This window comes from Zootoca vivipara, chromosome 2 (genome assembly GCF_965207765.1).
Source record: "Zootoca vivipara chromosome 2, rZooViv2.hap1.1, whole genome shotgun sequence".
NCBI classification, from domain to species: domain Eukaryota; kingdom Metazoa; phylum Chordata; class Lepidosauria; order Squamata; family Lacertidae; genus Zootoca; species Zootoca vivipara.
This window is the reverse complement of record NC_142584.1, coordinates 28,412,415-28,439,859: the sequence shown is the minus strand read 5'-3', so window position 1 is coordinate 28,439,859 and position 27,445 is coordinate 28,412,415. Positions and strand designations below refer to the sequence as shown.

At 50.7% G+C, this 27,445-nt stretch overlaps 1 protein-coding gene across 1 annotated transcript; it reads right to left on the bottom strand.

Annotated features, from left to right (window-relative positions):
• Nucleotides 1-10,587: 10,587 nt before the first annotated feature.
• On the bottom strand, nucleotides 10,588-26,291 carry SLC25A10 (solute carrier family 25 member 10). Its single transcript, XM_035104239.3, has 11 exons — nucleotides 25,971-26,291; nucleotides 21,013-21,132; nucleotides 19,926-20,040; nucleotides 19,789-19,837; nucleotides 19,055-19,096; nucleotides 18,706-18,749; nucleotides 16,143-16,213; nucleotides 14,937-15,029; nucleotides 13,462-13,539; nucleotides 13,108-13,164; nucleotides 10,588-12,674 (listed from the first exon to the last, which is right to left on the bottom strand). The coding sequence occupies exons 1-11, from the start codon at nucleotides 26,202-26,204 to the stop codon at nucleotides 12,573-12,575; spliced, it is 1,005 nt and encodes a 334-aa protein (XP_034960130.2). The 5' UTR covers nucleotides 26,205-26,291; the 3' UTR covers nucleotides 10,588-12,572.
• Between the last annotated feature and the right edge of the window lie 1,154 nt (nucleotides 26,292-27,445).

Here is a 27,445-nt window from a genome sequence, read left to right as displayed (position 1 = left end):
GTTGTTGTTTAGTCGTTTAGTCGTGTCTGACTTTTCGTGACCCCATGGACCACAGCACGCCAGGCACTCCTGTCTTCCACTGCCTCCCGCAGTTTGGTCAAACTCATGTTCGTAGCTTCGAGAACACTGTCCAACCATCTCGTCCTCTGTCGTCCCCTTCTCCTTGTGCCCTCCATCTTTCCCAACATCAGGGTCTTTTCCAGGGAGTCTTCTCTTCTCATGAGGTGGTAGCCAGATTTTTTTCAATGAATCTGGGGACACTTTTCAACTTCAATGAATTTTGTATGGGGACTGATTTGTAAATCCGGGGACTGCCCCCAGGAAACGGGGACGTCTGGTAACCTTAAGTTAAAGGGACCCCTGACCATTAGATCCAGTCGTGACCGACTCTGGGGTTGCAGCGCTCATCTCGCGTTATCAGCTGAGGGAGCCGGCGTGCAGGTTCCAGGTCATGTGGCCAGCATGACTAAGCCGCTTCTGGCGAACCAGAGCAGCACACAGAAACGCCGTTTACCTTCCCGCTGTAGCGGTACCTATTTATCTACTTGCACTTTGACGTGCTTTTGAACTGCTAGGTTGGCAGGAGCTGGGACCGAGCAACGGGAGCTGACCCGGTCGTGGGGATTCGAACCGCCGACCTTCTGATCAGTAAGCCCTAGGCTCTGTGCTTTAACCCACTGCGCCACCTGCGTCCCTTCAAACCTTAAGTTAAAAGCCATCAAACAAGAGAATAAGACAGTCTTTGCATGGAGCCAAAATATAGGAATATGGGTACCAGTTGAACACATCTAGGAAGGGAAATCCATTCTTCTGCTGCCACCACAGAAAAGGCCCTTTGTCTGACAGCCACCATTATCCAAAGGCTTTGGAAGACCTCCAGAGAAATGTATCCAAATGCTATCATAACTGATGGACAGGCTCACATAGAGAAGACCAAGGTTTTTTAAAACGCCACTTTTTAGAACAATCTTCTCACAAAGCAGTTTGCAATACATTAAATAGCAAGTTGCAGCTTGTTATGTACTGAGCTGAATCCTAGAACAATATGATTCAGAATCAGCGGGAGCTACCCAATCCAACTCCAGGTGGAAGTGAATCCAGGCGGCTGGCAGAAGTGAATCTGCTACCTGATTGGCCTGTAGGAGCAGCCAATCAGGCTGCAGGCAGAAGTCAATCCACAATATAATTGGCCCACAGGTGTAGCCCTGAAGTAGCCAATCACGCAAGGCCCATTGTGTAAATAATGTATATAAGCAGATGGTTTTGGGAAAAGAGCCATTCGTCTTCTCTTCTTCTCCTTGATGACTATGAGCTGAATAAAGAGCATGAAATTCACTCTCGACTCCGAGTATATTTCACTGGCGACGAAGGTGGGATCCTGCTGAGCTGACCGCCACCACGCACTGCACCGCAGCACCGCCACCTGCTGCACCGCTGCATCGCACCGTGCATCCAGGCTTCAGCTCCAGGACCCAAGGAACCCAGAATGGCAACCGACAGCAGCTTCTCGCCATTCAAACCAGCATCAGGAGACTGGGAAGGGTACGCCGCCCGTTTCAACTTCCTCCTGCAAGCAAAAGAAGTCACCAACGATGCCATGAAGAGGGCGACATTCTTCAGCGTCTGTGGAGAGGAGACGTTTGAAATCGCCCGGGCTCTCCTTGCACCTAGAGATGTCGCTACCGTCTCTTACAAAACAATAATGGAACGGCTGAAGGAGCACTTCTCACCACAGCCCTCGGTGGTAGCTTGCCGAAATGCCTTCTACGCAAAGCGGCAAGCCCCGGGGGAAAACATAACTGGGTTTGTGACCTCCCTCCGCCAAGCCGCCCGGTTATGCAACTTCTCAGAGTTGGAGAACATGCTTCGTGACTGCCTCGTCGGTGGCCTGAGGGACGAGATGTTGCAACGACGCCTCTACGCCAAAAAAGACCTCACGTTCCAGATTGCTCTGGAGGAAGCCCTGGCAACCGAAGCCGCCGAGAGGTCAATGCAAGAGGCACGACCGGCCCCGCCATCCCAACCGAGGGTCTACCACGAAGACCTCACCGACGAATCCGAATCTGACAGGGAGGAAGTACACCGAGTACAGCGGCGCACTCAAGCAGCACACACACCACAGCAGCCTCGACGAGAAGGAGGGAACTGTGCAAGCTGCGGGGAGAACCACGAGAGGAGGACCTGTCGTTTCCACAACGCAGAGTGCAGGCAGTGCAGAAAATTGGGACACATCGCCCGGGTGTGTCGGGCTCAACTCACCCGTCGACAAGCATCAGATGACCGACCCAGGAGCCCCAGGTCACACGGCACCATGCACCAAGGCAACTCGACGGAGATCACGGACTACCAGGTATTCCAGTTGCCCCATCCCAGCACAGAGAAAATTTATATAGAGGTACAGATAGAGGGAGCCCCATGCCGCATGGAGCTGGACACAGGTTCAACTCTATCCATAATCTCGGCCCGAACATTAAGGGAACTGTGCCCTAATGGGGGTCCCAAACTAAGGCCGGCCCCATTCACCCTCCGGGACTTCCAGAAACGTAAGGTCCCTACAATGGGGGTGGGAACCTTCAGGGTGCAATATCGAGGGCGAAAGCAACAATTGGACTTGCTGGTAGTTAAGGGCCCCTACGTTAGCTTACTGGGACTGGCATGGTTTGGACCTCTGGGGCTAGCCGTTACCGGGGTGAACCGCACTAGCTTACAAGTGGACGTGGACGCCATATGCAAAGAGTTTCCAGGGGTTTTCGATGGGGCATTGGGACGATATACAGGACCCCCCATTGCCCTACAGCTAGACCCCGCTGTACGACCCATCAGGCACAAGGCCCGCCGGGTCCCGTTCGCCCTGAAACCCCGCATAGACGAGGAATTGGACCGGCTCGTGGAGCAAGGAGTGCTGGAGCCGGTGCCCAACTCCCCCTGGGAAACTCCAATTGTCACACCCGTCAAGCCTAACGGTTCGGTCCGCATCTGTGCAGACTACAAATGCACCATAAACAAGGCTCTCACGGCCCATGCATACCCAGTGCCAGTGGTCAGCCATGTCCTCGCCACCCTGGCTGGGTCAAAAATCTTTGGCAAACTGGACTTGGCCCAAGCGTATCAACAGTTGCCTGTGGACGAAGCCACAGCAGAGGCTCAGACGATTGTGACGCACAGAGGGGCATTCAGAGTAAAGCGGCTGCAATTTGGCATTAGCGTGGCACCAGGCATATTCCAGAATCTAATGGACTCTCTCCTTAAAGGGATTCCTGGCGTCACCCCCTTCTTCGATGATGTACTGATCGCCGGGCCCACACCAGAGGAATTTGAGGACCGCCTCCGCTCCGTCCTGCACCGTTTCCAGACGGCGGGCCTCAAGGTGAAGCGGGAAAAGTGTTTACTGGGAGTGCCGCAGGTGGACTTTCTGGGATTTAAGGTGGACGCAGAAGGGGTCCATCCAACCGGTGACAAGGTACGGGCCATTTGTGAGGCCCCAGCGCCCAAGAGCAAGCCCGAACTTCAGTCATTCTTGGGACTATTGAACTTTTACCATGCCTTCCTTCCCCATAAGGCAGCGGTAGCGGAGCCCCTACACAGACTCCTAGATAAAAGGGCCCCTTGGGTGTGGGGCCAGCGACAAAGGGCCGCATTCCAGGCAGTCAAGGACTTGCTCGTCTCGAACTCGGTCTTGGCACACTTCGACGAGAGGCTGCCAGTGGTGCTGGCATGCGACGCCTCTCCCTATGGCATCGGCGCTGTCCTGGGACACCAACTCCCGGATGGAAGAGAGGTGCCGGTGGCATACTTCTCCCAGACGCTTGCTGCAGCCGAACGAAACTACTCACAGATTGACAAGGAGGGTCTGGCAATCGTGAAGGGCGTAAAAAAATTCCATGATTTCTTGTACGGGCGGCCCTTTACCATAGTGACTGACCACAAGCCGTTGCTTGGCCTGTTTGCCCCCGAGAAGCAGACCCCCCAAGTGTTGTCTCCACGTGTCCTCAGGTGGTCAATTTTCCTTGCCGGCTACCAGTATGCACTAATCCACCGCCCTGGGAAGGCGATGGGCCACGCAGACGCCCTCAGCAGGCTACCACTACCAGAAACAGGCCCCGACCCAGCGCCTGCGCAAGAGGTTATGACCCTGGAGCTGCTTCCCGACCGACCCATTCAGGCACAAGAAGTTGCGCACCATTCCACAAAAGATAGGGTCATCTCCCGGGTCCTGGACTGGGTGTGGCGAGGATGGCCCAGCAGCAGCCCCGGGCCAGAATTTGCTGGCTACACAAACCGCAAACATGAACTGTCGGCCCACAAGGGGTGCCTGTTATGGGGAAGCAGGGTTGTTGTTCCCCAGCCCCTCCGCAAAAGGGTCCTCACAGCCCTACACGAGACACACCCAGGGGTAGTGAGGATGAAGGCCCTTGCCAGGAGTTATGTGTGGTGGCCGGGGATTGACAGAGAGATAGAGGCCTGGGTCCAACACTGCCAGACCTGCCAAGAATCCCGCCCGGATCCCCCAAGGGCCCCAGTCCAGCCCTGGGAGTCCGCCCGACAACCATGGTCACGCTTGCACGTGGACTTCGCTGGCCCCTTCCAGGGAAAAACATTCTTCATAGTGGTGGATTCCTACACCAAATGGCTGGAGATCGCACTGGTACCGTCCACTTCTACGGCGGCAGCCATCCGGGTACTACGTAAGCTGTTTGCAACCCACGGGCTCCCTGACACCCTCGTCTCGGACAATGGAACCGCATTCACGTCAGAGGAGTTCCAGACCTTCACAGCGCAGAACGCCATCCGCCACATCCGCTCAGCACCATTCCACCCTGCCACCAATGGCCAAGCGGAGCGCATGGTGCGGACCACCAAGGACAGCCTCCGCCGCATGACACAAGGGGACTGGGAATACCGCCTTGCCGCATTTCTTCTAGCACAGCACAGCACCCCAAGCACAACGACGGGCCGGAGCCCAGCTGAACTACTAATGGGCCGGCGCCTTGCAACTAGACTGGACCGACTTCACCCCGACAGAGCTCAGGATGAGGTAGTGGTGGGGAAAGGCAGGAACTCCCGGACATTTGTGGCCCAGGACCCAGTGTATGCAAAGAATTTTGGGGCAGGCCCAGCATGGGTACCCGCCACAGTCACCAAGGTGACCGGTCCCGTGTCGTACGAGGTACTAACGGAAGGGGGGCAATGTTGGCGCCGCCACTGCGACCAGCTACGGCGACGATTCCCAGGAGGAACCCGGGAGGAGAGCGGGACAGAGGGGTCCCAAGGGGACAGCAGGGCAGTGAGGCCTGTAGAGCGAGAGGGGTGGGCAGGGGAAGCAGAAGCAGTAGGCACAGAGGGGCGCCCCGAGGCTGGAAGGACACCGGAACCAGAGCCACAACCTAGTGGTTCAGTGGCGCCAGACCAGACAGCCCCGGCACAGCCAGCAGCCTCGGAACACGAGCCAGAACCAGAACCCCTGACCAAGGAACACCCCAGGCCACAACGCACACGGAGGCGGCCAGCAGACCTTGGGGACTACGAATGCAACTTCCCGGGCAGGACTGGAACTTAGAGGGGAGGGGTGTTATGTACTGAGCTGAATCCTAGAACAATAGGATTCAGAATCAGCGGGAGCTACCCAATCCAACTCCAGGTGGAAGTGAATCCGCAACCTGATTGGCCTGCTGGAGCAGCCAATCAGGCGGCTGGCAGAAGTGAATCTGCTACCTGATTGGCCTGTAGGAGCAGCCAATCAGGCTGCAGGCAGAAGTCAATCCACAATATAATTGGCCCACAGGTGTAGCCCTGAAGTAGCCAATCACGCAAGGCCCATTGTGTAAATAATGTATATAAGCAGATGGTTTTGGGAAAAGAGCCATTCGTCTTCTCTTCTTCTCCTTGATGACTATGAGCTGAATAAAGAGCATGAAATTCACTCTCGACTCCGAGCTGTAAAGCTGCTGAATCCAATTACGATAAAACAAATTGGGACTGCAGAGTTGTTCCACAGCAAGGCATTGTGGTTGCGGTGACCTTACTTAAAGAGTGCCTGCTCCACTGCTTCTTTCCTGCTTGCTAACCTGTATTTGCCAGAGCAATGTGGAGGTGTAGGCATTCTCCGTGGCCCCCTCTCCCGTATGCCTTGCTCTGTGGACATCTAAGGACAACCCTGTAGGAGTGCCATGGACCCTTTTGTTGCAGCCGCAAAGTGGTGATGGTACTCTTAGTGCTAAATGGTGACAGGCGGGTGGCTGGATCAGTGGAAGGGTGCAGAAATTAACCATCTTACCCATTGCACCATCTGAGACAGACAAATTTGTATACATTTTCTCTACACTTTTTGTAGTTCTACATATCTCTACCGTGTCTCTCCTCTTTCCACTCTGGTCATCTTTTTGCAAGCAAACAAACAAAAGCTCCTGGCGACTATTTCAACATCCTGACCAAGTGTGAGATGCTGAAGTTCCCAACCATTATTGTTCAAGCGGACGGCTCGTTCTGCACTCAAAAGAACATGGCTGGCTCCTACCATGCAATTAACAGTAGCTGGCCAGTGACATCTCTCCCATCCTCTCCTCCCTACTGTGTTAGGGGGCCGACTAAGAGCCAATGAGAATCCAAAAAGAGCATCACACTGCCTGGCTTGGTGCTCTCAGGAAGGCTTCCAGAATACTTATATCTGCTGCAAGAGCCGCTATGGTGGAAAACCTGGCCAAAAATTGTAAGAAATATAGCCGCCAAAGGACAACAACAACATCTGTGTTTTCATCTATCACTTTGAACACTTGTCTCATTATCCCAGACGCAAGAAAACTTTTACAAAATGTCAGTTAAATTTTTATTACATTACCCGGAGGCTCGTTTTGTGGTACATAGTCTGAAGTTTTTGTCTATTGCATTTTATTTATTTATTTGATAAACTTTATATACTGCTTGATTGTAAAAACAACAACAACCCAACAACATCAAATGGGGATGATATCTCACCTTTCTTCCAAGGCTCTCCAGATGGAGCCCACAGTCCCCCTGTTCCCCATTTTATCCTTCGAGCAACCCTGTGGGTTAGGTCAGGTCAAAAGAGGGTGACTGGCTAAAGTTCACCTAGTGAGGAGCATTGCTGATGGGAGTTTCAAACTGGTCTGCCCAGTCCCAGGCTGACATTCTAACCACACGACAGCAGGCATCACACTGGAATGTGTATTATATATTGAAACATGCTGCATCCTTAAAAATATCATTTCGCACACACATTTGCCATGTGAACGAGGAGAGTGCAATGAAGGGAAATCTTTCAGGAGGAAGAACTGAAATGATATGCAGCATGAAGCGCTATGGTCTCTGCAGGGAAAACTTTACAGCTTGATCCTGCGTCAATGCATAAACTAACCCCAAGGGTTCATAAGCACCAGTGCTGAACAACTTCAGTCCCAGGTACCATTAGGAGCCAATTTGTAGGAGCTGAGGCTCTTCCCCCCCCCCCCAACATAGTTGAGGGAACTAGGCGCTCCAAAAGTTGGTGGGCATTGCCATTCAAATGGTGTGTGCGTGCCATATTGTGTGATTGATTATATTATATTTTATTCAAGTTGGTACCCCTGCCAGGTACCCTTGCTTATACTACTCAGGGCTCCTTATGTTACCTAAACCAAACTACACTAGTCAAGTGGAAGCAGTAGCAGCCGTGAAAGCAACTCAGACTACCCTTTTAGTTGTGGAGTAAGCACCAACTCAGAACAGGGGCCGAGTTCAAGACGCATGTTGGTTGAACTAAATTACACACACACCTTTCCACCGACCCGGTGGACATTTGTCATCTGTGCCATTTCTTCCATGGCCAAGCAAAGTTACACCGCTATGACCATTAAGTCAAGCCTAACGAATACTAGAAGCTGAATACCTGATCCCAGTGCCTAGGTTTGCCAGAGCGACACACATATGAGAAATAAATAATGTGCAAAGCCAAGACACTGCTCAAATCAGGGATTGTGCAGTTCTGTTCAGTGTTTTGTAGCACCCTACACACTCATTTGGCAGTTGTTTTGAATGGCAAGAAGAGGCATTCGCCAGCTTCCTCCTGGCCTGACCCCACCTGCTAAGCCAGGATGTTGTGCAGTCCTTGCTCCATCCTAGGAACAACCAGCCTCCTTCGTAGGAAACATCTGGCATGTATTTTGTGAATTGACCGGGGTGCAGTTGCTGAACCAAACCATGTGGCTTAGGTTCTTGGCATCTCTGAAAGATGTTGCATATCTTCATAAAAAAAGACTGACTGACTGACCACATCTTCTTTAGTGTTCTGTGGTCAGTTTTCACATTATACAGCAGCAAATCAAGCAACTACCTGCCATGGTGGGCAAATACTATTTCCAGGATAAGAGGCAGCATGCTTCTAAAAACCAGCAGCTGGAGAACACCAGCAAGAGACAGGTATTGTGCTCATTCCCCACCTGTAGACACCCCAAAATTCTCTGGCTGGCCACCGACAAGGCAGTTGTATTATGTTCAATCCTAGCTCCCTGACAAGCATAGCCAAACAGGCATTTGCTAGACCTACAATTTTTGGCATGCATTTAAAGCATCGTCAGGACATGCCTCTAAACAAATTCAATGTGTGATACCTCCCTCTGTCCTGCTGCAACATAGGTCAGCCAGACCCAGGTTATCCTGGCAATGCGCTGGAAGGGGTGAGAGAGGAGACAGGAGTCACATATGCTTATCTCCTCTCCATCACTAATTGGGACTACGGAGCACACAGTTGGCACCCAAGCTCCATCTGCTGAGTGCCGACAATGCCTGGAGCCATCTCCACGGCTCCAGTGCTTTATGCATCATGCAGCAACCTAGCACTGAATGCATCAAGCTGGGGAGAAAGGAAGAGCCAGGAGACTTGCCTTTACGGGCAGTAAGCTCTCTGTGCTGTGCAGAACAGTGCAGCTTTCTGTATCCAATCTGGAGAGACTAAATAAATTGGGGAAAGGAACAGAGGATAAGTGCCAACAAACAGCTGCTGGCCCCCAGAATCACACCAAGACATAGGGATCTAATGTGTCTTAAAAGGGGTGCAAGTCAGATCGCCAGGGGTGAGGAACCTGTGGCTCTGTAGATGTTGTTAGACTCCCTACTCCCTACTGCCACAGCCTGCATGACAAATGGTCAAGGATGATGGGAGAGTTGCAGTAAAAAGGTAAAGGACCCCTAGACGGTTAAGTCCAGTCAAAGGAGACTATGGGCTGTGGCGCTCATCTTGCTTCAGGATGAGGGAGCCGGCATTTGTCCACAGAAAGCTTTCTGGGTCACGTGGCCAGCATGACTAAGCCGCTTCTGGCGCAACTGCACACCGTGACAGATGCCAGAGCGCACAGAAACACCATTTACCTTCCTGCCACAGCAGTACCTATTTATCTACTTGCGCTGGCGTGATTTCGAACTGCTAGGTTGGCAAGTTCAAGAGGCTCAGTGGCTTAGACCACAGCGCCACCCGCGCAGTATATGGCATAGGGCCACCCGTCGACTACCACGGAATTACAACTTCCAGTCTTTTTGCCACTTTGTGCCTCAGCCACTTAAGAGGTCCATAGGTTGTTCTTACCTGGGGATACTGGAATGCGGCCCAAAGAGCAGGGTTGGGAACAAAGCGCTGTTATTGCCAGACCTAATAAAGCTTTGTTAAGATGACGAATTTGCATTCCCTTGGCCTTCTTCTACAGCCCAATTAGCGCCTTGTCCAGACGCACCTCTCATGCAAGCCACACAGTATGGGGTAGATAAATGTTGGCAGCCATGGCATAGGGACAACACCTGTGTTTGAACTTCATCGTGCTCTGTTTTGAGACAGAACACGAAATCCTGCCGATTCCAGGGACTGAACCTGGGACCTTCTGTATGTAAGGCGGAGGCTCTAACACTGGTCCACCCCCCAACGTGGGTTTATACCATTTGCCTCATACAATAAAGGGACTCAATCTTAAGTCCTGTAGCTTCCCACTGCACTTTGTACCACAGCAAGATACTGCATAGGAGAAAATTTGGACATCAAATTCCTTGAAGTCTGGCAACAGCAACTTGCTGCGAAATGGACTAGCCCTGCTCACTCAACTACCGTGTTTTCCCGAAAATAAGACACTGTCTTATATTTATTTTCCTCAAGAAGACACACTGTGGCTTATTTTTTTTTGGGGGGGAGCAGTGTCTTATTCCAGTGGGAAGGGCTCCAGGTCCAGCACGGCATGGCGGAGGGCAGCGAGCTGCTGCTTGGAGGCGCTGCATCTATGTCTTATTTTCGGGGGTATGGCTTATATTGCGGAAATGCTTAGAAATCCTGCTACGACTTATATTATGGGTATGTCTTATTTTGGGGGGGAAACATGGTAGGCTATGCTAGGTTGGCACCTGTTGAAAATGGAACTACTTCTCTCTCTCTGGAAACTGTTAACTAAAAATGGTTCAATACACCACATTTGAGGGACATTTTAAATAACAGTACTGTACACAACTGTTTAGCCTTCTCAGTCATTTTCCCAACAGAGCGAATTTGGAGGATGTAAATCCGAAGTCACATGACACATGTTGAAAGGGACTGGCGCTTCAGGAACGAGCAACACCTGCTTTTCACAATTACTTTATTGTCATGATTACAAAAGTGCTGATTTCCTTGCTCTGGTTCTTCGACCCTGCAGAGTCATTACCCTCTGGAATGACTCTTCACACCGGGGGGGGGGGGGGGAGGTTGACCGGTGAGGGGGGCACCACATGCTGGCAAAACAAAGGCCAGCAGAAACAAGGGCAATCACTTCATTAGGCATGGGCCGGATCCAGAGGCATTTTTAAAAAAGTAAAATCAGAGCTACAGAACGGGGCCTTGACAGCATCACAGAAAAAGCAAGGCAACGTGGAAAGATTTCACAGCCGTCTAGGCTCCCTCCAAAACTGCCAAGAGGCTCAGAGGAATTGCCAGAGGATAAATCAGGCAGGGAGTAGGGAAAGTTTGGCAGCTTAAGAGGCACACAATGTCTATCTGTGACACCTACTCTAGAGTAAACCTAGTAAATAGAGGGCCTCCCCCTGCCCTGCAACCTTAGCCCATGCCATAGCTGCCAAGTTATCCCCTTTTTTAAGGGATTTTCCCTTATGCTGAATAGGCTTCCTCGCGAGAAAAGGGAAAACTTGGCAGCTATGGCCCATGCCATGGGTCAAAATATGGACCATGTTCTCCCCGTCCTAGATCCTCAGTAAAGGCCTTGCTGACTTATGACAGCCCCACCACCCTTCCACCATCATATGCCAAGAGGCCTGCTCACTTGGGGTACATGAGAAGCGAAGGTGGTGTCACAAGGGATTCAAACGTTCTCTCCCCCTGGCTGAGCTAACTTGGCTCTTGCTAGTTAGAGGAATACCTCAGAAACCTATTTTCTGGTCTCATTAGTGCCCCCCCCCTCCCCAAGGAGGCCCTTTGGTTTCAGGAGGCTTTGGCTGAACAAGGTTAAAGCGAGAGGCAAAATGAAGGAGGCAAGGCTTGCTAGGCCGGCCGTAGACTGTGACGTTGCTTGCCCTATGCTACCACTACTACCAGTCACAGTAAATACAAGGAGCCATCCCTGAGGGTTAAGAGGAAACTGAGGTAGGAAAAAGGGAGGAGGCCGGACGCAGCGAGGGAAACCTTGTGTTCGTAGAAACATTTAAAAATCTGGGACACTGAAGGGTAGGTAAGAAGGAAAAGGTGCCTGCCAGGTGTATTGCTATTGGCAGCCCCACCATTAACTAACAGAACCCCTCTCCAGCTCACTCGTAAGCATTTAAAAATGGACAGAGAACATTATTATTATTATTATTATTATTATTATTATTATTATGTTTCTACCTCCCCACATGGAGGCGCACTTCTGCTCCAGAAGAGCAGGGGAGAAAGCAGTGCTCAGCGTGGCAAGGGGGCTGGGAGCTGGGAGGCCGTGGCACCCAACTCCCCCCCCCCGCCTCCCGCCCCCAAGAAACAACGAAGGAGCCTGAGAGGACAGAGAAAGATGGTGGTATTGCAGAAGAGGCAAGTTACTGCCCATGGCACAGCGGAGGAGCAACTTCAGTCTTGCAGGGCTCCCATAGTGAGTGGTAGCAAATGTTGCAATGCCGGCGGGCAAGACGAGGGCATTCGTGGGGCTGTTGGGCATTAAGAGGAGATGCTGTGGGGGTCAGCAGGGTTACTACTGCTCGGCAGGCAGTATTGTGGTGCTTCTGCTAACGGCAAGGAATGGAGGCTCCAGTGAACTGCTGGGCATAGGAGAAAGGCATTGTGGGAAGAGGTTGGCCACTCACTGCTATTGGGCACTAAAGGGGACAGCTCCAATTGGCTGGCTGTCATGCCATCAGGCACCAAGCAATGCCGAAGGGTTGGCTAGCAGCTGTGAGAGACTGTCAGGCACTGAAAGGGGGCATTCCGCGAGAGTTCAGCAGGTGCCGCAGCGCTAAGAATGCCGCACCTGGGCAAAGGAATAGTGTGTGATACCCGGGCACTGTGGGGGGTCGTAGTGTCCCAGCCCTCCCCGCCCCCGGTCCTCCAGGTTTATGCCTCTGACTGAGGCAGGCCCTTTTCTCCCTCAGGCCAGCACTTTGATCCCAAAGTTTTTGCGCAGCTGCTCCAGGAAAACAAAGGTGAGCACCGTGTGAGGGACCAAGCGGACGCCAGCAGGAACAAGGCCCTAGAAGAGGAAATTGGTTATGGTCAGCTTCTGTCAATCCCGGAATCGTGGCCGCAAGCTGCACAGCTGGACCAAGGAGGGAAGGTGGGGCTTGAAAAAGAGGCAGCTGGCAAAGGGTCCCAAAGTGGAGAGAAGTCCAGATTTTGATCCCATGCGTCTACTCCAGTATCTGGAGTAACATGAGGATTTTTCACTCACCTGGCATCACCTAAAGGCCAGGTAGCCTGGCATGCAGCTGCAGCACTGGGGCAGGGGAAATGATGCAGTGTAGGCAGTGGAGCCATCTTGGGAATAGGGAAGCAAACTGGAGAAGCACAGTGGCTGGGGACCAGAAGGGCAGGACTAGGAAGGGCTGGGAGTTGTGCTGTCTGCATTGCATGCCTGGTCTACTTGGTGCAATCAGTCATCGACGCTCCAGCTGCATCTGCATTACCTTATAAAAAGCCAGTGGCCCAAGCTTGGCTGTCTCCATTGCACAGTGCACGACACCCTGAGAGAGAATGAGAGAGAGGTCAGCCCACGCCTAGGCAGCCCCCTGTACAGATCCCATTCCTCTCCTTACAAGGCTCAATCTCTGCCAACCACAAACTGATGAAGAGCTGCAGCAGCCAGGATGATGCTCAGAGGTCAGGGACACGGCACCAAGCAGCAGCAAAAGGAAAACAAAACAAAACAAAAAGCTAGCCAGAAGGCCAGTGATATCTGTAGGATGATGCTTAGTTCAAGCAACCAATGAATCAAGAGATTGGAAATCTGGACAGCCATTGGTGGGGATCAGAGCACTCACCCGATACTCCCCCTGGGAGTTCATAAGGCGTGTCTTCAGCACATCCAAGGGCTGACACAGGAATGTGGCACATCCTCCCTGCAATGAAAAAAGGGGTGTGTGTGTGTGATGGCAGCAGAGCCTTTTTGAAATGCTGGGTTAGAGGGCACTATGTGAATGTCACCAGAAGCATGCCCACTTTGTAAGCTAGTCATCAACTGACATACTGCCAAGTGGTAGTTGGAGGAAGAGGCGATATCTCACCCAACTACTGTGTTAAGAGTAGAAATCCCATGATGCACTAGGGTAGTGGCAAGGCATTTCTTCCCACTTGCAGACCACTGGTTTACCAAACAGTTACCAAAAATTACCGTGTGGCGCGTGCTGTGTTTTCAAGCCATGGAGCAGAATAAATGGGAAGAGGCCAGAAAACCATCTTGCATGATCTGCACTGGAATATATAGTTCCCTGTAGCACCTCCTTCATAGTGCCCCGGACTTGAAAGAACCCCCATCCCTTTATCCAGCTAATTTTCTTTCTCACAAACCTTTCAAAGCCCTCTGTAAAACCAACTTATTGGGAAAAACCGTTTCAGAATCATAATAGCCTCATCTACACTGCAGTGCCTGCTATTAGCCCTGCCTTCCCTTTTACCTTTGCCCCTTTGTCAAACCTTGCCCTCTCTCCCTTCAGCTCCTCCATCTCCATTAGTCCTCAGTCCAGAGGCTCATGGTCTATTATTAATTCCAAACAGCACCCAGTAGACTAACTAGTAGTCCTAGTCATGAGCCTACTGCATGCTTAAACAACGTATGACCCCCACCAAGCCCAAAACAAGCCCCAGCCAAGTATGGCATATACTTCACCACCACCACCACCCACCACCCTCCCCAATATTTTTACAATCTCAGGCAGGTCAAACATTGTGTTTATCTTGGAGCGTCACCACTTGTGCAGGTCTGCTTTACTGCCCAGCAATGAGATAACTCTTATGGCTCAATTGCCAGACAACTCGACTTTAAAGGATGAGCTTTCTGGGTTTGAAATGCTGTCTTTGCAGGGAAGGACTAGGACAGGGGTCGGCAACCTAAGGCGCATGGGCCACAAGCGGCCCCTGGGGATTGTTTAACTGGCCCACGAGCTGCCCCTGAACCGAGCCGCCTGCTTGGCGAGTCCCCATTGCTTCTGCAGTGCTGGACATCGCGTCTGCGCAGATGCAAATGCCGGAAATCACGGGTGTGCCTGCTCACGGGCACCCGCGATCTGGCCCACAGAGGGATCTCCGCTGGAGTGAACCGGCCCAGGCGAAGTAAACCTTGCCGACCCCTGGACTAGGACCTTCATAACAATCCATTTTGGGTAGCTCCATGGGCTTCGACTTTGGACCTCCATCTCCCCGAGAAGGTGAAACAAGCATCACGGCTCTAGCCCCAATGAATACACACCCAAAAAATTAAAATCCTTGGCTTTGCACCCACACCCAGATATCCACTTACAGCAATAAAGCTGGCCAAGAAATGGGTGAGAATATTGTCGGAGAGGAAACCGGTCCCAAGAACCAGCTGCTTAGCCTGGTCGTAGCAGGAGAGCTGCAGAGAAGCAGAAAGTTGTGAGACTGGCCCCAAATCCCCCAGCACTCATGAGCAAGCAGAGAGACTGGCCCTGAAACGGAGTGTCCATTCTCCATTGAACCACAAGGGATCAGGCAAGACAGTGACACCAGCCCCTGCAGTGTATCAGGAGGACGAGTGGGAAAGTGTGGCTAATCCTCAGTCCTCTCGGACAAATCTCCTGTCCCATCAGTACTGCCAGAAAGACACGGAAGTCGTAAGCCTAATCCAAGGGAACTTGGGGCTCTCTAGACCAGGCATCCCCAAACTTCGGCCCTCCAGATGTTTTGGACTACAATTCCCATCATCCCTCACCACTGGTCCTATTAGCTAGGGATCATGGGAGTTGTAGGCCAAAACATCTGGAGGGCCGCAGTTTGGGGGTGCCTGCCTAAGCCAATATGCTGAGGACACAGGTGGACTGGGAAATACAGGATCTCATTCTCCAGCCTACATCAGGTCACTTGTGCTTTTACACCACTGGAATCTTTTCGCGAAAATCTCCCATCTTGAAAAAACAATTGCTAGATGTTCACCCACAAAACCTGACCTCTCCTCTCCTCTCCTCTCACCCCCACCCCACCCCCTTGCAGCCCCAGAGACAGGAGAGAGAGTAGAGACAGTACGAAGGAACCTACAAACTAGCCTGTTAACCTTGGGCCCAGAGACTAAGAGAAGCCTTCAAACATTTTAACATTTTGAGTCAAAAGCCTGCAGGTTTTGCAAATGAATGTTGCCTTCTGCATCCTGCTGCCTGATTGCAGCTGCCTATAGCCTCCCAATGGGAAGACTGGCTCTTGTGGGGAGGCCATGCACGGACTAGAAATCTTACCCTTCATCAAATGCAGAGCAGGTGCCTCTTCCATTACATCTGACTGCAACAAGACAGGGATTTCTACAAAATCCTATTTTCCCTCCCCAGGTGGCTAGAGAACATGTCAATCGATTTCATGCCTGGGCTGAAACGTGGGCATATAGATATGGCCTTGGTGTGCACTATGGCTGGCATATGCCTAGCTGAATATGCACACATGTAGGCTGGATTTAGGTGCACATCAATCAGCAACTATGCCTCTTTTTTCATATCCCAACCTGTCCAACGGTAACCAGGGCCCCTCGACTTGCTGCCATCGAAGCTCCCGAGAACAGTTTCTTCACACCCTCTGCAAAGACAAAAGGGATTCAAAGCATGGGGTATACAGGGTAGAGCTCAGCAGGTTGCACAGTCTACAAACAGCAGTGCTTTCTGCTCGTCAGCTCTTCAGAAACCACAGCCTCCCAGCCCCTAAGACACTGCACAGGAATGGATATTCTCTCTTCCTCCCAAAGATACAGGAATGATGTTATAATCTACTAGGTGCTTGGAAAGCAGAGCCAATCCATAAAATACTTCACTGTATTCTAGCACAGGTTGGTTTCAAAAGGTTATGAAATAGCTCCTCATTTAGCCAAAGACAGACGATCAGAAGCCTTGATAGGGCAAAGATACTGATGCTCCATCACAATAAAATATATGTGGTTGGAAGATTAAAATATAAATCTGTGGTTAGAAATCAAAGAATCAGAGAAGATACGATCTCCTATTAGATGCCTGTGGAAGAGAGAACATTGCTGAAACTAATCAGGGACAGAGGACAGGGGCAGCTGCTCAGACTGGGTCTCTCGCCTCTTGCACAGTTTCACTTTTTGAAACCCAGTCCAGCTGCCAATTGATGCACACTTGCCTGGGGGCAAGCCACAGTGAATCTGAACCAGTGAATGCTGCAGGTCCTCAATTTCCAGAGCAACATGGAGCAGGAAGCTACCATTCCTCATCCTTCCACTGGACTTTAAAGGCAGGAGGAGTAGGTCTTATTTTCTCCACTTGCCAATCTCACTCTCCCCCCACCGCCCCTCTCTCTTTAACACACACGAAGGGACAACCCTTTTAGTCTCCTCTCTCCCTTTTCCCTGGGCCCCATATGCTTGTTCTCTGTGATGCTCTAAAAGCCAAGTATGTGGTCAACTTTGAATTCTACCCGTGTGAACTCCAGGTCACCATATTCCTCTGCACTTCCCATCAGCTTAATCACCCCTCTCCCTTAAAATGTTCAGCGGCTGCCAGACTCAATTAAATAAATAATAATAATAATAATAATAATAATAATAATAATAATAATATATTTATACCCCACCCTTCCCGGCCAAGACCAGGCTCAGGGCGGCTAACACTGAATATAAATACAGTAAAAACATTAAAAACAAAACAAAAAACCAATTGATTAAAATATAAATTAGAATACAGTTTAAAATGCAGCTTAAAATACAAGAGGAGCTTGCAAGCGGCTCACGTCACTGATCCCAAAGAGCCACTAAACAAAGACTGTACCTGCATCTTTCACAGGCTCTCATCCTGCGGCCAGCTTTACTTCCAGGTAGTTTGCCTTGGATGGTGTTGCCCCTTCTCCTGGCACTGGTTTTGCCAGCTTCCTGGCACCGGGAGTGGCCTGTAACCTAACGGCTCCCATGGTCACCTCCAGGCTTGATTATTGTAACTCGCTTTACGCAGGGCTGCCCTTGAACCTGACCCAGAAACTCCAGCGGGTGCACAATGCCGCGGCGAGGCTCCTTATGGGGTCCCTGCCGCGGGACCATATTCATCCAGTGCTTTACCAGCTGCACTGGCTCCCAGTGGAGTACAGGATCAGATTTAAGGTGCTGGTTTTGACCTTTAAAGCCCTATACGGCCTAGGACCCTCGTACCTACAGGACCGCCTCTCCTGGTATGCCCTGCGGAGGACCTTATGGTCCACAAATAACAACACATTGGAGATCCTGAGCCATAAGGTGGTTAGATTGTGCTCAACTAGGGCCAGGGCCTTTTCAGTATTGGCCCCAACTTGGTGGAACGCTCTCTCACAGGAGACTATGGCCCTGCAGGATTTGACATCTTTCTGCAGGGCCTGCAAGACGGAGCTGTTCCGCCTGGCCTCTGGCCTGGACTCAGTCTGACCCCTATGTTTTCCTCCCTTATGGTTTTTGACTTGGGCCTTTTTAAAAATGAGGCTGCATTTAATTTTTTTAATGTAGATTGTATTTTAACCTGTATTTTAACTAATTGTTTTTCTTTCTTTATGTCTTACCACCTGGCCCGGCCACGCGTTGCTGTGGGTCATCCCTGTGATTCCCCCCCACCCTGTCCCGATCCATGACGTATCCCACCCCTCCTCCCTCCAACCCCCTGGCTCATCCCTGTGTTTCAGTAGGACACCCTTCCCTCTGTTTTCCCACGGGGAGTGTTGTCCCCTCCCCCCTGTATCACCATGCATTGGCCCCTGCGCACGCATCGTGAACATTTGTATATATTTAGATTTAAAAAAATTTGAAATAAGAACATGAGAATCAGAAGTTATTATTGTTTAATTTTATTTTTGGGGTTGTCATTTATTTTGGTGGGTATTGTATGATTTCGGCGTTGTTGTGTGCTTTGGGTTTCGACTGGGGAGGGCGGGGTATAAATAAATTATTATTATTATTATTATTATTCCATACAGAAAAGGGAGCAGAAGCTGCAGCAGATTCTCCCCAAGGCCAATTTCTTTCGTTCAGGGTGAGCTCCCTGTGGCCTCTCAGAAGCCCAAACTAGCCACACTCTGCGCACTGACCAAATCCTTACCTTCACGAAGCACCCGATACAACCCATCCAGAGCATGCGAGTAGCTAGAAAGCAAAGAGACACCTAATATTAGACACCTAAACTCATCTCGCTGCAGCTGCTACTTCTACTGGCCATACCAGACAGAAGGCTGCAACTATGGACTTTTCAGAAAGGTGTCTTTGAGCTTCGAGCAACTGGTATTTGAGGATCCATGTTGCCCCCCTGTGGCCATGCAGCTTCAATACAACCCTTTTCAGAGGGATACTGTAAAGGCTTTCACAGGGCCCTCCTCCTTAATGCTATTTATTTGCCTCTCCCGCACTTGTGCATCTCCTGTACAACCCCCCTCTGCAATCTGGACACTCACTTGCGCCGCAGATGCGCCGGCTGCTTCATGTCATTCTGCATCCTGTGGAGGGAAGAGCATCACAGCGTTAAGGACACTTTCATGGGGGATGGGGAGAGCCTTTCCCAAATCATTCCCCCCCCAGCATAGCATACTGAGTTTGCCCCAGAGCAAGGCAAATCACAGAGACAATGGGCTAAATTCTGTGCAGCTGTTCGGAATTTTGTGATGATATACCTGAAGAAGCGTCTCCACCCCCATCATTCAGCCCGGACACTGGGGTCCAGCTCTGAGGGCCTTCTGTCGGTCCCCTCCCTGCGAGAAGTGAGGTTACAGGGAACCAGCCAGAGGGCCTTCTCGGTAGTGGCGCCCGCCCTGTGGAATGCCCTCCCATCAGATGTCAAGGAAATAAACAACTATCTGACTTTTAGAAGACATCTGAGGGCAACCCTGTTTAGGGAAGCTTTTAATGTTTTAATGTTTGATGTTTTATCGTGTTTTTAATATTCTGTTGGGAGCCGCCCAGAGTGGCTGGGGGAACCCAGCCAGATGGGTGGGGTATAAAGAATACATCATCATCATCATCGAGTTGGAAGGAACCCCATGGATCATCTAATCCAGCCCAGGAATAGCTGGGATCAAACCTGCAACCTTGGCATTTTCAGCACCATGCTCTAACCCACTGAGCTATCCGGGGAGCTGAACTGGGAAAGGTTGAAGCACAGCCATAGGGGAAGGGGAAGGAGACCACTGACCTGACATTCACCATGTCCGCTGGGGTCCCCACGAAACCACCGGTGAAACCTGCAACCAGAGAACAGCAGGTGAAAGGGGACTGTGTAGCCTGCACTGGCGTGGCCCGTCATCCTGCGCTTGCCAAGCCCCAGCTCACCTCCTACTGCACCTAGCAGCACCTTCTGGTAGAAGGGCATTGGCCCCTGGGCACCCTGGCTCAAGTGGTCCCGCACAGTCTCATAGATGGCAAAGCGGGTGAGGGAGTACGTCATCTGGAGAAGCAGAAAGAGTCAGAGCAGGTTGGCAGCACGCTCTCAGGACCTGGTCCTGCCCAGCACAGGGCAATCGCTCATCAGAATCACCGTTCAGCCACGGCACCAGCTTGGCAATGGCGCAGCCCCTGCCCTGGCATGGCCACAGCCTTTGCATTATGGAGCTTGTGTCCTTAAGAGCCATGGCAGCAGCGTCCCTTTCACCAATCAACAGGCACCACCTGGTATATATGCAAGAGGTGCGACCCCAAGTGAAGCCCTCTTCTTCCCCGAACCCTGCCTGCCATAGCAGAGGCCAACCCTAACACTCAACTATTCAGAAATCATAGATTCTGCAACCAGAATGATATTCAAGCAGGGCTTATGGTGGCTGCAGAAATCAATGTAACCTTATTAGAGAGCCATTTGCAAGGATTGAGAATTCCCTTGCAGAGTCGTGGGAGGAGAAGCAGTGTGCCGGGAGTGGAGGGAGGCATTGTGACGGTCAGTGCGCTGCTAAATGAACAAGATATTAAGAAGGAAGAGGGATACAACTCAAGAAGCTGTCACTTCTCTTAGCTTCTCCTTATCTGCACAAGATGCCTGACTCATCAAAGACTTGGGGAGGACATAGCTTAGAATCACATGCCTCATTTCAGAAATTCCTAGTCTAAAAACCTGCTTGACCTTCTCAGATGGCAGGGGCTATTGGATCCTTATATTCTATTGACAATATTCTGCGGGATTTTTGCTGTTAACTGTGACCAAATGGCCTCTCAGTTTCAGACTGCAAGTCTATGTAATTTACAAAGCTCTGTCCGTGAAGCTAAGCACAGTCTCAGTGTTGAATCTGTGGAATACGCTTTGAAGGGTGCTGGAAGAAGCTGCAGAACTCTCAGGGGTAACCAAAAAACTGGCATGGAAAGCCAGACAAAAGGAGCAGGACTGAACAGATAGGGGTAAAGCAATCGTTGCAGCGGCCCAACAACTCACCTGCCGGCAGAGGGAGGCACTAAGCCCACTATAGAGGGCCAGAAAGCCATCGTTGCGAATCACACGCAAGGCCATGCCTGTCATGCGCATCTTCACTTCCTGCTGGGTTTGCAGGTGGACCTAGAGGCAAGGAAAGCAGGTAGCAAACAGGTCAGGGTGGATTTGCCAGGCAATTCGGGGCCAGGGCAAGGAAAAGATTAAGCAGCCACAGCCCATGCACCTCTGATACAGCAAACAAATGAAACTGCAACTCCACGTCAACAAGATCTCAGGAATTCATTGTAAACATCCACTTTGAATCTTCTATTCCAAGAATACTGCCCACCAGCGCTTAAGGAGAGATTCTTCCTATTTTTAAAGCTAAAGACAATCCCTTTGCATAAGAATTTATATTTTGCTATCCTGCTCCACTCTCCCCATAAAATGTGACTTCTGGTTTCATTGCTTTTACAAAACCCTTTCCCTTCCATCAGGACATGTGGCTTGTCCGACAAAACCTACTCCTTCCAGAAAGACAAGCCTTACCTCCCATATATCTCCCCCAATTCCTTCCAGATATTATTCCCCCCGGTGAGCTGTAAGAAGATTCCTGCATTCTTCACCCCATAACTTAATGGGTGCTATTAATTTTGGATGTTTTCGCAATCACAGCTGCGAGGCACTTGTTCCAGCCATGGCAAGGGGCTCCCCTGGACAGTCTGGTGCCTGCATCCACAGACGATTGCTGACCCATCTGCTTCTGTAGTTTAGAAACGCAGGTCAACATTGGTTTCCCAGATCACCATCCCACTTGCAAGCACCCTGACCTCGCAATGGAGCAGCTCGTGTTTATAGTACTGCACAGCCAACTTGGAGAGAATTTAGGTGAAAGGCTGCCACGTTGATAAAAAACAACAACAACAAAACCTTGGCAGGGCCATTGGCCAACCAGTCCTTCTCCTGCAGAAGGGGAGAGGCCAAGCCAAGCAACAAGAGAAGGTGGCCTACACAAGTTCTGGACCCAGAAATGAAATAGTACAAAACACCTGCACTTCTCGGCACTGGCCTTCTCTTGTCCTGCATGATATTACTATAAGGAACAAGGAGTCCAAGCAATTATCTGGCCAGAGGTTCTTGAATGGAAATGTACCAGTGTGCTATAGGCAGCTGGGGATAGCTCAGTTGGTAGAGCACAAGACTCTTAATCTCCGGGTTGTGGGTTCTAGCCCCACATTGATATCCCTGCATTGCAAGGGATATCCCTGCATTGCAAGGGATTGGACAAGGTGACTCTTGTGGCCCCTTCCAACTCTACAGTGATTCTATATTGGTTAGAGCAGGCACCCCCAAACTCAGACCTCCAGATGTTTTGGGACTACAGTTCCCATCATCCCTGACCACTGGTCCTGTTAGCTAGGAATGGTGGGAGTTGTAGTCCCAAAACATCTGGAGGGCCAAGTTTGGAGATGCCTGGGTTAGAGTGTCAGATTAGCAGCTGGGAGACCAGGGTTCAAATCCTCACTTGGCCACAGAGCCAGTCACTACCTCACAGGGTTGTCCTGGGGATTAAATGAGCAGGGAAACCATGTACTTGAGTTCTTGGGACAAAAATCAATAAATAAAATAAATTTCTATAAATATATAAATGTAAATAAATTTAATTTAAATAAATAAAAGCAATAAAGCAATAAATAAATGCAATAAATAAAAAATCCAAGAGCCTTCTAGGAGCAGGGGCTGGAGTTCAACAACATCTGGAAGACCCACAGCTTTGTCATCTTTAGTAAGACCTTTTAAGAAGCAAGTGGACTGAAGCAGCCCCCATGGAAACACACATCCACTGAGGCTGCAGAAGTACCAGTAGCCGGGAGAGGGCAGTGAAGTGGTGGACAGCCGCTCAGATGGGCAGTGTTCCCAGGCAGCCAGTGGCAGCTCAAAGATCCCATTGTGGAGGATGAAGCTGGAATGTGCTCATCAAGCAGCTGGCAGGCCCAGCAGTGACACAGGGAAAGCAAAGGATGGAGGCTCAAATCTGCAGGAATCTCCAGGGTTAGTAGCTTCATGCTGGCATTAGTGTGCCCCTGCCAGACCGTAACAAGGGAAAAGAATGTTCCCACATTAGCGACCAGGGCTAAGTATGCAGAAGGCTCAGGGAGAGGCGGGTGGAGTGGGTGAGAATCTCAAAACAGGCCTTGCCTGGTAACTTGTCAGTGGCTGGGCAGAAAAACTTCATAGCCCCATAAGCTCCCCTCCTAAGAAAGCTATCTTTCAAGTTTATTGAGTTTGACCAGTCCACCCCCTTTCTGTCCGCTCTAAAACAGCCTGTGGGGCAGATTTGGACCATGTACACACCATACATTTAAAGCACATACCCACCCCCACAGAATCCTGGGAATTGCAGTTTGATAAGGGTGCTGAGAACTGTAGGTCTGTGGGGGGGGAACTAGGGTTCCCAGGATTTTCTAAGGTGTGTGAGTGTGAGTATGTTGTGTATGCAGCCGTTGACATTTGACTTTGAAGAGCAAGGACCAAAGCTGGGGAGACCCTGGTGCCATGATGAGCAAGGCCTCAGGGACCACTTTTCCTGGAGAGGCAACCTTATGTCCCTAGGACTGCATGCAGAGCTGTCTTTCCCATATAGCTTAGTGGTTCGTTGCGCCAGGGGGCAGCCTCTCAGGAGCACCCCAGCCGGCGGCCTCCCCTTTCCCTGCACACCCGCCAGCTGCGCCCCGTCAAATATATGGCTGGCGGGCGTGCAGCTTGCCTCCCAAGCCTCCGCGGGAGGCGAGCGATCCCTGCAGAGGCTTAGGATGGAAGCTGCGCCCCGCTAACTATATGGCTGGCGGGTGCACAGCTTCCCTCCCAAGACTCTGCGGGGATTGCTCTCCCGCAGCAGCATGGGGGAGAGTTGCACACACACACACACCCATAGCTGGCAGTGTGCAGCTTCAGCCCCCCCTCCCTATCTGTGGTAATTTGGGGGCACTGAGCAGATATTTGCACCCCGGCGCCACATCTGCTAAAGAAGACCCTGACTGCATGCCAGGCAGCAAGAAAGGTGGAAACAGGATGTGGCCTCACTTACCACCAATGTGTGGCCCCTGACAGATTATTGTACCCCTGAGAAATAGGCCCTAGACAGAGAAAGGTGGTTGGTCGATCTCTTGTCTAGGTACATACAAAAGAAAAGCGGGTAATAAAAGGGCTTAGAAAAGTTATCATTAAAATCCCAAGCAGGCTTCTGTGTGGAGATCTGAAGAACAGCCGGGAGAGGCCTGTTGACACTCGTCTCTTCCTGGATTATAGGGCAGATTTGACTAACTGGCACAGCTCGAAGAAGCCCACACGAGGACTGCTACAAGTGCAATGGGGCTTCCTCCCCTCTCCTCATCCCATGTCCCCCAAATTGGCTTGTAGGGGGAATCAAGAGAACCCCTAGAACAGGGAAGGGAGGACTGTTCCCTTGAGCAAACAGAAATGTTTGTTTTAGTGCGACATTTGAATTCTTCCCCATGTTTTAGCCTCCCTCTGTTTTCCTTTCTGATTGGCTTGCCCCATGTGTTTTGCGTACATTTGAGAAAGCTGGGATTCTGTTTTTTTTTTAAAAAAAAAAAAACTTAAGAACACCCACTATGACGACTAATGTAGCTGAGAAATAACAGCAATAAAGCTTACAAGGCAAAAGAAAATAATTTAACAGAGTACGGGAAAACACTGCATCTGCTGATCGGGGCTGCATGCCAGAGATCATTAAGAGAAACTCTTAATGGCCCCACTGACCTTGGACATGCCATTTTCCCTCTGCCTTTCAGGGCAGAAAATATCTGGCCAATTGTGCAGACCGCACAATGCCAGAAGTGCAGAATCGTGGCTCCAGGAGATACTGCCACCGAATTCAAGCTGTTATCTTGGAAGTCCTCACTTCCTAACCAACACAATTAGGCCTCAGTCTCTCAAACCAAGAAAATGCTGCACAAATTCTATATCACTTGACACACAGTAGAAGCTAGAAACTAGACAGGCTATACCTGTTTTACAAGTACAGTACAGTAATATTTAACAGAGCAGGGGCCCAACTACTGTGATGACAATTATGCTTTGATATGTGCTCTCTAGTTCGTACTGGAGAACGCTAGCTGGTCAAATTATACTACACATAATGGATTTAACTGTCTAGGGGTCAGTTACATAGAATGAACTGGAAATGAGGGGGGGTGTCTGTTCTCGTTTTTGTATTTTTATGTTTCAAACTTGCCCTGTGATCTTCAGCTGATTACAAATTTAATCAATCAATCAATCAATCTGAACAGACTCGAGACTGTTGCCTTCAGTTAGCTCCTTGGGCACTGCTTCCTGGAAGGCAGCCAACGCAGCCTGACCAGAGGGAGCCACTACAGGGCACACAGCAGCAGATGCCAGTCTGCTGTGCCCAGGAAACGAGACAGCAAGGGGTGCCAGCCAGGGCCGGAATACCAAGCGCAGGCCACGTCTCTTGCCTGGGCAACGGGGTACATCTGTGCACCACCGGGTAGTGGTGGTGGTGCCCAGGCAATTCCAATTTCCTAGTTATCAACGGAGCCAAAATGGCAGATAGAAATCATTGTGGGGGTGGGCTAAAGAAGTGTCTCCTCGCCTTGCCGTCGCTCGCGCCGCCTTAGACGTAAATGGTAGGTTAGAGGTGAAGAACTCCTAAGCCGCGCACTTTGCTGCTCAGCCACCTTTGCCTGCAGCAAAGGAAGCGGCGCAAGGATTTCCCAAGCTGCAAAGGAAACACGCGGCAATATTGAAGCGGAGGGGGCGGCGAGAGACAAATAGTAGGGATGGGGCCAGCAGAGATCAGCGCAGAGAAGCCCAGGGGGGAAACGGGAGGCAGAGGGCCGGAGGGGGATTTCAGGGGCCACCCCCCCAATCCGTCGCCAGCGAAGGGATGCCCCGTCTTCTTTCCTGGAAGGTTTATGCCCTTCCAATCCAAGACGCACCTTGAGCAGGTCTAGCGGGTGGGTGCAGCAGGCTGCCCCACACGAGGCCAGGCCGCCGAAGTACCAGCGGGAGACGCGTTTCTCCACCATCGCGCCGCCGGTTCTGCGTGACTGCTGCTGCTCCTCACCTCCCTGCTGCACGGACCCGGGAAGCCCGGCCGCCGCCTCCTCCTTCTCGCCGCCGGCGCTCCCTGCACTGAACCGACGAGGCCTTAAAGGGGCAACGCCCGCCATGGGAGGGACGCCTTAAAAGAGCAACGCGGAGGCCAGACTGGGTGTACCGCGGAGAGAGAGGGTACTCAGCCTTTCTCCGCTCAGGATGAGCCCCGGTCTTTATCCGCCCCCGCGCATTCCGGCTTCTAGACAATCACCTTTCGACGACGGATTCTGCAGCGTCAGGCGCCACTGATCTCCGCTGCCCGCCCAGATCATGGCTAATCTGGAAGGAAATCCCAGCTCTGATTAATTCGAGCAGCCGAGCTGCTACTGACTCCTTCGTGGTAAATTCACACACAGTTCCTCGCCCCCCCCCCCGCCCCTTCTTTTTTTGGTTCTGTCGTACAGTATATAGATAGGTCAAACGCGAATGCAAAAGGAGAAGAGTGCACTAGTTGGCAACAATTCCCTGTCAAGTCGAAACAAAATAAAATAAATTCCTTCCAGTAGCACCTTAGAGACCAACTAAGTTTGTCATTGGTATGAGCTTTCGTGTGCATGTGCACTTCTTCAGATACGTGCATGCACACGAAAGCTCATACCTATGACAAGCTTGGTTGGTCTCTAAGGTGCTACTGGAAGGAATTTATTTTGTTTTGACTACGTCAGACCATAGCTGCCAAGTTTTCACTTTTCTCGCGAGGAAGCCTATTCAGCATAAGGGAAAATCCCTGTAAAAAAGGGATAACTTGGCAGCTATGCGTCAGACCAACATGGCTACGGGCTGCCTACCTGTAACTCCCTGTCAAGTGTATATTTGGCGGCAAACCTGGATTTGTTCTTGCGTTACATCAGCCAAACACTTATTGTACATAACGCCATTGTAGTTTCTTGTTCTACATAGGACTTTCGGAGTGCTGAGAGAAATGTTTATTGTGAAGGTGTGTGTTCCTTGTGCAGGTGGATATTTCTGCAGCCTTGTAACAGTCATGATTGGCATCAAAATACCAGCCCTTATGTCTCCTGTCCCCTCAATTAAGAACTTGCCCTTTCCAGGGAATGTTTGTTAAGAAAAAAATGTTGACAATGACTTGTTTGCAATATCTAAACAACCTGTTTACAATATTAAGCCCACATCTCAAAGCCGTATCATATCGCCTCAATCACACTTATCTTTCATTGGCGACAGTCCTTGTATTCATAGCTCTATGGATATTTACTCAGATGCAAGTTCTACTGTGTTTATTGACGCTTACTCCAGTAGTGTGTTTAAGATTGCAGGGAGCTGAATGCCTTAAACAACCCACCACATTCCCAAT

Coding starts and splice junctions, on each gene's coding strand:
- SLC25A10 (XM_035104239.3), bottom strand. CDS start 26,204: ATGGCGGGCGTTGCCCCTTTAAGGCCTCGTCGGTTCAGTGCAGGGAGC. Junction 18,750..19,054: donor CCGGCGCATCTGCGGCGCAA/GTGAGTGTCCAG, acceptor TTTGCTTTCTAG/CTACTCGCATGCTCTGGATG. Junction 12,675..13,107: donor GGCCACTGGCTTTTTATAAG/GTAATGCAGATG, acceptor TTCCTCTTCTAG/GGCCTTGTTCCTGCTGGCGT.